Source organism: Chenopodium album, chromosome 11, assembly GCF_948465745.1.
Source record: "Chenopodium album chromosome 11, dcCheAlbu1.1, whole genome shotgun sequence".
Taxonomy (NCBI): domain Eukaryota; kingdom Viridiplantae; phylum Streptophyta; class Magnoliopsida; order Caryophyllales; family Amaranthaceae; genus Chenopodium; species Chenopodium album.
This window is the reverse complement of record NC_137844.1, coordinates 42,392,184-42,402,370: the sequence shown is the minus strand read 5'-3', so window position 1 is coordinate 42,402,370 and position 10,187 is coordinate 42,392,184. Positions and strand designations below refer to the sequence as shown.

The following is a 10,187-nucleotide window of genomic DNA, read 5'->3' as shown; positions in this document are numbered from 1 at the left end:
AATTAGTGGTAATTAGGTGAAGTTTTTACTGATTGCTTAGAACTAGTTGGGAGTTGGGGTCGTTGGAATTTGATTGAAGGTTTACCAATAGATTGGTCCAATTGTATTTGCTAATACCCATGTTAATGTGTAACTTTAATTACTACTAGTGTATGTGAGGCAATCTAATGTATGTGTAACTAAAGCTCTGGTGGATTAAAGTACAATAGCACAAGTTGCTGATTAGAGGAGCATTTTGTGAGCTAATGGAGCTAAGCGAGTCAATAGTCATTATAGAGTAATATGATGGAGTATATTTTTAGCTTTGAATTATTGTTGCCATTAATTCAAGTGGAACAGTGACATATCCTTCTATTTTGTCTACCTCTTATAAGCCATTGCGTAATGATAATGGATTTAGTAATATGATTATAGGAGTATTTAGACACCCTTAGTGTAATACCTCGTATTTTTATACGTATTTTAATTAAAATAAGTATTTTGAGAAGTATTTAATTAAATTGAAATGTTTTATTTAAAATATTTTAATTATTTATTTTAATAAGCTTGGAAATATTTTATAAAAGGAAAGTTTATTTAATTAATTATTTTAATTAAGTTGGGGTTTAATTTAGGAAAATTTTATTATAAGTAAAGTTTTATTAGGGAAGGGATTAGGAAAATTATAAGAGAAAAGTTTTGGGAGAAGGGTTTCTAGAGAAGGGGTATAAATATCCCACATATGAGGTAAATCAACTTTGCCTAGAGTGGAGAAAACCCAAGGTAAACTTCTCTCCCTTTTCTCTTTATTTTTCTTTTCTTTTTCTTTCTCCTTTTTCCCCTTCCCCTTTTCTTTTTTTCGGTTGCTCCTCCCACCACCACTGCCGACCACCAGCAACATCAGCCGCCGATAGCAGGCAGCCACCGGCGCTGGCAGCCGGCATGGTGGTTGCCGCTGCCTTCTTCCTCCCCTTTTTCGAATGTAAAAAAGAAAAAAGAAAAAAAATTAATCTTTATTGTTAAAAAATAATCTATGCTTAAATCTAATTGTTAATTATGAGTTTTGGGATTTGATTTTTGATGTTTGATTATGAGTATTATGTTAATTAATTTTCAGATTATGTTTTTAATTAAAAAGCCCTAATTTTTGAAACCCTAGGTTCTTGATTTATAAATTATTGAAGGATTATGATATATAATGGTGTAAAACTTCGATTAAAGTATTTTAAGACTAAATTACAGCAAGTTTTAATTAAAATATAGTGCTGGAATTTTCGGTAAAGCATTAAAAATCAAGTTTCTTTAAGGAATTTTAATTACCCATTGATTGGGATTAAAGTATGATGTTTTAAATATAATTTCAGCTTATTTTAAATAAATCATGAGGGGTTTTATAATAGTATATATTACTGGAAATTTGTGTAGAGTGGATTTTAATACTCTTCTATAATTTTAAATTGTAGGAGACTTTGAAGTGAGCGATTTTTATTAATTGTGGCGATATTAAGATCGTATACAAGGTATGTTCGCGTACTTAGGATAATTATATTGATGTAGTAGCATGCTAAATGTTTTTGATTGATTATAAGTAGTATCATGCTAGGTTTGGAATGGAATTTATGATTTGGATGTTATTGGTGAATGGATTATGAGGCATGATTTATTTGTGATGGATTATTGATTGGAAAATAATAGTTTGGAGTATTATTTATGAACCTCATATTTATTTGGGGCATGTTAGAGAGCATGTTTAATTAAACTAAATGTTTAATTTGGTTTGAGATATTGAAAAGGAACTTTATTATGGTTCATATAATTTTTATTGATGCTTTAAGTATGAGGAAGGAGCTATATAAGTGTCTATGTACACGAGGAATAAATTGTATGTTGGTGCCTTAGTGTACTTAAGGTGTTTTCAACACCGAGGGATAGGATTTGTGGCGCATTATGCGTTTAAGGTGTCTTTGACACCGAGGTAGAATTAAAAAGGGTTCAACATTAAATATTATATGGTCACTAATTATTCAAGAATTAAATTGGTATATTGAATTGTTTGATTAATTATTTTTGATTGAATGATTATAATTTGAGAGTCATCACCGAGTTTAATAATCTGTAAATAACGTAAAGTGAAAGAGATTACGCACCAAAACTCTTGGAACGTATATACCTTGAGTATGAACTTATGGGGGGGGGGGGGTTATGGGGTTTTAGATTTAACCATAACTTCTACTGTAGTACAGGACGCTGTACATTCCTTTTATTATTATTATGCGCAGGAATTTCGCCACTTACGAGTGGTTTTGATGCTGGCACGGTTAGCTCCCGTGTCAGTAACCTCAATTTATTTGAGGGAGGTTAGTGGGAAACCCGTTCGATGCGTAATCAACGCTAAATAAATTGTTTAGTGTCTAGTGAGAACTTTTATTGATTGTTGTAAGTTTGAAAAACAGGTGCAACGAGGTAAGTTGTGTATTGATAGGGAATTGTATGCTAGTGTGTTAATTACGCTTATGTACTCAGCTTTGCTGATTGTGTGTTTTGTGTGTTTGTTGGCCTTGTCTTTATCTTGGCCCTATGATGACCCATTTTTAATGGAGAGTAGTGGAAATAAGTAGAGATAAGCTTTTCAGGTGATGAAGCATTTTCATGAATGGGCATGAGTGAAGAGCGAATCATGCTAGTTTCTATAAGTATATGATGTGTTTAATGCTTTAATTATTTATGACTTGAATATTATGCGTGACTAACGAAAAGAGTTTTGAGTTCAGTTTTGGTTTTAATAAGGGCCTATAATGGTTCCAAGTTGTAGGTTGATTTTATTTTACTTTGTTTGACTTTGGTTTGACTTTACTTTCGTTGATTGACTTTTCAAGTTGACTTGTTTTGAATGGTTTTGAAATTAGTCTTCCGCTGTGTGTCTTTGATAGTTGTCTTAGCCGTTTTCACGGTGGCGGTAATGTCTTAGATATTCCTATTTAAAGTTTTAAACAGGGCAAAACAGGTATTTTAAAAGAAAGGAATTTCTAGGATGTTACACTTAGGTTTGTGATTAGGAGTATATTAGAAACTTTGAAGAATTGAGAATTTGAGATAATCTTAAACTATTATGATATGGTTTTTAAAAAATTAAAAAGTATCATTATGGTATGGTCAATGGTGTTGTAGGAGCATCTTGTTTTAGGATATCTAAGCCGGAGATGTGAAATGTGAACTAGATAAGCTGCTCTGGATTATCAATTGCATAATCTTAAAGTCTCAAGTCTCAACCCAAGTCTTTTTTTTACCATGGAATGCTTCGCTCTTGAATTTGGTTGTCAATCACAGTGCCATGCAAATAGTAGAGGTTTGGCTTGTGGTTTTGTTAAATAAAAATAGTGTAGGTTTTGTTGTAATTCAACTCTTAATTTTGCTCTCTTTTATAGGCCCTGGAAGAGAATACACAGGAGAGACGCCTTGTGTCTCTACTCGACAAATACCATGAGTCCTAATCTCCCAGAGGTATTTTCCTCATATTAAGAAATTAAAACTGCCTCACAGTTCACTGTCATTTTGATTAGCTTTAAAATAGCTAATCAAAGTTGAAACTAAATAAAACAAATAATTAATGGAAGAAGACACTAACTTTCTTGTTGATGACATCCAATCTTGTCCTTAGCTGTCAAATCTTTTTTATTTGTGTAGTGATTCAACAATGTACTGAACATCCTTGTTGATCTGCCGGTTGATCCTTGATGCTGTTGCTCGGAGGCGATGCTGCTATTACTCGCGTTGATGATACTGCTACTGCTCGATGATGATGTTGCTTGATGGTGATGCTGCTACATAATCCATCAATGATACTGCTGCTGCTCGAGCAATGATGCTACTACTCGTGTCGATACTGCTATTTTGCTTCTAATGTGCTTTAAACCCAGCCTTAAAATATTGAATTTTTATTTATGTTTGGATGAAATTGTAATAATACAAGAATTTATTAATGAAAATATCTAGGTTGTGTATATGTTTGTTTATCAATTTAATTGAAAGAAAATTTTAAGGCATTCAAGAAGAATTGGTGCCTTAAATGTGAAAAGGCAAAAATCACTTAGGCATGCAACAAATTGGGTGCCTTTTAAGGCCTAAATAATCAGTGTTTAGTGAAACAAATAGTTTAACAAATGTTAAATGAGAATCAAGTATTTTTTTAATATATTATTGTTTTATTATCATGCTTTTTATTATATTGTTATAAATTGCCTTATAACTGTCAACAATCTATATATATTTTTGTCAATAAAAAAATGATTGTCATATTGTAATATTGTTTCTGTTTGTTATTCATTTTTAAAACTTCTAAAGTTAAATAACCATTATATGGTTCTCATAGTAAAATAAATTGTAATTATGATATTTATATTGTCATAAATAAAAATTTGATTGTCATAAGCAAAATTATCTTAATTGTTACTTATATTGCCTTAAGCAACAATATGGTTCTCATTGTAAAAAAACCTTGTAATTATATTTGGTTTTAGTCATATCATGAAAAGTTTGTTAATTAGTACGTAATAATTATTTTCCATTATATGACAAGATTTCTTAATAATTATATGCCAATTTGTGTTAGTTAGTTTTGAATATATTATCCATATATAATAATTCATTATAATCCAACATAGTTTTAATCCATTTAGAAGAGCATATCTTAATTACCCTTGTAAAGACATTATCATAATTACCCTTCATATCTTCATAAGTCATTCTGATATATACAATAAGAAGTTAATTAGGGTTTGAAAGGTTTAGAGTTGAAATAATATATATTTAGTGTGATTTGATAAAAGGTTTATTATAATTTAATATATAGTTCGTGTCATTTGATAAATATTTATTGTCATTTGATAAAAGTTTATTATCACTTAATATACATTTACGGACATTTATACCTAATATTGATTAATAAAACAAAAATATTGTATAGTTAAGAAATCTTCTTATATATTCAAAATGGTTAAGAAAATAGTTATCTAACCTTGTAATTGTCTTCAAATGGAGTACAACAATCCATTTTGAATATATTAAATGGTTAAGAAATACACAAATTTATAAATGACCATCTTATACAAGTATCAAATACACTCATTACCCTTGTAATCCATTTTGAATATTATTGTCAATAGCAACAATATGATTGTCTTAGAGTATTATTATCATAAACAAAAGTTTGATTGTCAATGATTTAAATGATTGTCATTAACGAAAATTATACTGTTACTTAAATTTTGTGGTAATCATTGTAAAACACCTTGTAATTAAATTTTGTTTTAGTGAGATCATGAAAAGTTTGTTAACTTATTATTTTCTATTATGTGGCCAAATTTCTTAGTAATTATATGCCAATTTAAGTTACTTATGATCATATGTCAATTTATGTTACTTATGATTATATTAATATATTTCCCATATATATTCATTTATTTCATTATCCATTTTAAAAGAGCATATCTTTATTACCCTTATAAGGATATCATCATAATAATTACCATTCATATCTTCTTAATTACCCTTCACATTTTCATAAGCTTCATTCTAAAATTTACAATAAGAAGTTACTTAGGGTTTGAAAGGGTTTAAGGGTTCGAGTTTAAGAGGTTTAGGGTTTACGGTTTAGGGTTGAAATAATATACTACATATATGTAGTGTGATTTGAAATAAAAGTTTATTTTATTTTAGGATCTTGCTAATAAACGCCCCCATGACTTTAGATAAGCATTTAATACATTTTCTAAATTAGTACGTATTAATTTGGGAATGCATGCCAAAATTATGCTTCGATCAGTGTGATTAATGTTCATTTTAATTTAATATTTATAGTTTTAGTTAGCTTATCTAACGCCCTCGGGGCGTTCATTAGCTTTTGTCTTTATTTTAATAATTTTTATTGTCATTTGATAAATCTTTATTATCTATTGATAAAAGTTTATTATCATTTAATATATGTTTGATATCATTTTTCAAAATGTATGATGTCATTTTTGCAGGATTCATTGTCAGGTTTTGTATATTAATTGTCATTTCATGACTTTGTATGTACATGCATGGAAATGATTGACATGAATCTGTTGAGTCAAAATACTAGAAATCTTAACTCTTTATCAGTGGGTTCACTACAACGAAAATAAGCTTTAGCGGCATTTATTTTAGTCTTAGGCGGCATATATATATGCCGCGAAAACCTGGAGTGGCATTTAAAAAAATGCCGCTAGATCCAATGTCGCCTAAACATTACGCGGGATTTATTTGATTCGCTGGTAAAGCTCTAGTTAAATGCCGCCTAAAGCCTATTTTCAATTCTAACTAATTTCACCCTATTCTGCTATATTTCATGATCTAATAATACTTTTTCTCATCACCTATAATCAATAACATCAATATAAATTGCATTACTACTACTCTACTAGTCTGGTGCAATCTATAAGAAACAATTATGAAAACAGAATGTTTAAACTTTGAATGGATATAAACAAGTGCTTAAATTTTCATTATAATATTAAAATATATTACATAATCCAAAGAATCAAACTTTGGTATTTTTTTTCGGTAGTTTCATATACAAAATACGTTGCATTTAATATCATTGCAACGTTCTGGACCCTAAATAAGTTATGGGTACGACTTTCTCAAAAATAATAAAAGCCTTGCACTTCCCAATAAAGTTCGTAACTTAACAAAAAATTTAAGGCATGATATTTTAAACAGCTTCATGCTCATTTAGATGCAATTTCATCACTCGAATCCTAATGACCTGTAAAAGAAAATAAAAAAATTATTAGTCTTTCAATTTGATATGTAAGACATGTTTCTAATTAGTTGCTACCTAAAAAGAAATCTCCAATTAAGGAAAAGGCACAAATCAGGTACACTGATGATGGATACACTTTGAATTCATATACAACATTAGAATTTACTTAACGTAGCATGTAAAGAGCCAAGTATGATAGAAGCTTTATGCATTTTAATTGCTTATAAGATGCAGAGGCTAAATATTATGCATATTGATATCAATAACCAAAATATAATGTTGCTCAAATGGCTAATAGAGGAAGAGGGACCCATAGAATGCCAAAATAACTTAAGAGGGGTTGGGGAGAAGATTTATATGTTTTATTGTGCTAACTAAATTATTTAACATGAATCTGTTTTGCAGCACCTTCAATAATATATACTGCACCAATTTCAAATCTATGGGAGAAAAATACTATGAATAATAATTTAACATTCGCAAAAAAATTCATAATTTCAATATATGAGGAACATACCTCTTCATCAACTTGGGACATGATCATTTGGGGTCCTTCCAAGCAACATAGCTTTTATAATTGACAGTTCATTAAGAAGTTGATTTTGTATTTCAGCATCTTCTTCTTGTTTCTCTTTCATTTTTGCAATTTGAACTTCCAAGAATTCAATTCTTTCATCACATACGTCATGATCTTCAGTATCTATGTGCTCTTCTTGATTAGGTGACATAGATACCAAAGATGATGGACCTCTACCAAGGCCACGAACACGACCACTTCTCTCTGGACCTATTACCTCCTTCATCACTTGAGAATATACATCACCATCCCATGCAACATTTCCATTCGTAACCTCAATGCCATTCGGAAGTTGGCTCAACTTTTCCTTTATCATGTCCTAAACATGTTTAATGAGTGAATATGCTATTTTAATGGCCGAAGAAGCTAGATGTTGCAACTAATTTAACTAGGGAAATGAAATTATTAGAAGATACATAAAGGATAACATCCATAGAAGTCTTCAAAATTAATTATTTTGTTAAGTTTCTTACCATTCTTTATTATGTATTGAAAATCGTTATTCAAATTCTTAACACAATGAGATGTGTAATCATATTGGTAATACTAAGGAAAAGAGTTGAATTGAGAGTTCAAATCATACCACAGCTTGTTGTGATTTTGCATCCATTGGAGCAGGTCGAGTCTTTCGGTCCTTGTGAGATTCCAAGTACACATGAGCTCGTGATGGTGGTACTCCATTAACAGTCTAGTAAAAGAAAGCAGCACATTAAGTTTAGCAACATAAAATGTACATTACGTAGAAATTTAAATAAAAATACTGACCTTTTCAGCATATAGAACAGCAAAACTTTTGGCTCCAGCAGTATGTACCATCACTTGCTGCTCACGGCTCTTCCGATTGATTAAGCTATGTCTCTAAGTTTAAAATTAAACAATTAGAACATTAAGGTGGACATGCATATTATAAGTTTCTATATAGAGTTAAATGTCATACCTTTCCACTGTCTGAAAACCAATATGTAACCAGAGAGACCCATTGATCTTTAGGCACAATATCAGGTTTATTGCTAAGCACATTGGTTATATTTCCACGACATGGTTCACAATATTGGAGTTTGAGTTCAGTTTTAAAGTTGCTCAACTTTTTTCCCATAGATGACATCACAAACTTCTCTGCTAATGGGTGGGGAATGATGAACTTTGACTATTCAAAATAGGAAAAAGAAAGTCCCTTCAAGTTTAACATTTAATAAGTAGTACAATGCAAATTATATATTTAATCAGCTTAATGGAATATAATTATACCTTAACAATTTTCAGTAATCCTCCATCTTCCTTTTTACGAAGTAACCTCCAGTCATTGTAAGCCATTGAGCATAAATTAGGATTTCTAGAAATAGTTCCCAAAAAATGAGCAAGATCTGATCGTTCACCACTAATTGGCTGCCAATATTTATTCCACTCCACAACTATTCTTTTCTCCTTAGGTTGATTCCAAATGTGGGCCATTAATGTAATTCCCCTACGCTTTGGAGTTGGAGACCCTAACAGTAACACAATTCATTTTTTCAATATGACCATTATTTACCAAATTTGCTAACTATAATAATAAATTTTTTTAAAGAAAAAGTTTTTACCTTGTAAGTCTTCATTGCTAAAATTTTCAAGGTCATGATCTTCGTTGTCTTCATTGGGAGAATTTGCTTGAGTGTTAGAGCATGTTCCTGTTATTCCATTTACTTCCATGGTATCTTCCTGTGTTGCTACAGAAGTGACATTTACTAGTTGTGGCCTTTTTCTTCTTCCCATTGCTTACTATATATCAAATGGACATAAAATTTTGGTCAAATAGATAAAAAAAAATGCAAAATAAAATCATATAAGAAAAGATACATAAATACAAATCTTCTAAAGGTTGCCAAAAAAAAAAAAAAAAAAAAAGAATTAAGGGACTCAATGCAATTTCAACAAGTTATTTTGAAGCAGGAAAATCATACAATACTATTAAGAATTTTCATTTTCTTCATCAGATTCTTGTATGCTGTTGTCATCAACATATGTCCCTTCTAATCCAACAATAGTTGTGAGATCATTATCAACATCCTCCAAATATTCCCCTGAACCAAAATAAAAAGGCTCACTGCCTGAAAATAATGTTGATTCATGATAAAGCTGATCGTCATCCTCTCCTAGGTCATATATGTCTCTTGGCTTCATAGGTACTGGAGCAAACCAATCTATTTCCCTGGGATCTTGCACATATATAACTTGTTGCACTTGGGATGGGAATACAAAGGGTTCGTCATTCGTTCGAGCACCAGTGTGGATCAGGTTACCAAAATTAACTAATGTGCAACCTAAACTATCTTTCTTAACTCCTCTCCCTTGGACAACATCAACCCAGTCACACCCAAATAGAACTACCTTAAAGTCTCCAAAGTAGTCTATCTCAATAATACTAGTAACACGACCATAATAAGTCAAATCCCCTAGCAAAGGCCTTGTATCACTAGAGCTAGCATAGCTCTGTGTCTTAGCAACCACCACAACTCCACTATTTTGAGTACTCATTTCTTTCTCATACTCTTTAGTTCGAAATCGATAACCATTGTTGACATCATAAGCTTGAAACTTTCTAGCAATGTGATTTGGTCCCCTTCCAAGTGATTTCACTTTGCTTGTGATTCGCTCATCATTTGCATTTTGAGGATCATTAACCTATTTTATACACAGAAAAAATGATCAATATATATTTAATCACTAACAAAAATCTTAAAGTTGAAATTATTGATACATACATAATCCTTCAACCAATCACTAAATTCTTCATTATGTAATAGCTCTTTTTCACGTTGTGATGGGCGCCTTCTACGTGTTATTCTATTTATGTGAGACATATGATCC

General features: G+C 30.8%; 1 protein-coding gene across 1 annotated transcript; it reads right to left on the bottom strand.

The window, feature by feature from the left end:
* Positions 1–7,287: 7,287 nt before the first annotated feature.
* Positions 7,288–9,092, bottom strand: LOC145566632 (uncharacterized). Its single transcript, XM_081625988.1, has 6 exons — positions 8,921–9,092; positions 8,589–8,827; positions 8,278–8,487; positions 8,106–8,198; positions 7,924–8,028; positions 7,288–7,659 (listed from the first exon to the last, which is right to left on the bottom strand). Exons 1-6 carry the CDS (start codon positions 9,090–9,092, stop codon positions 7,288–7,290), a joined length of 1,191 nt encoding a protein of 396 aa, XP_081482114.1.
* Positions 9,093–10,187: the final 1,095 nt, after the last annotated feature.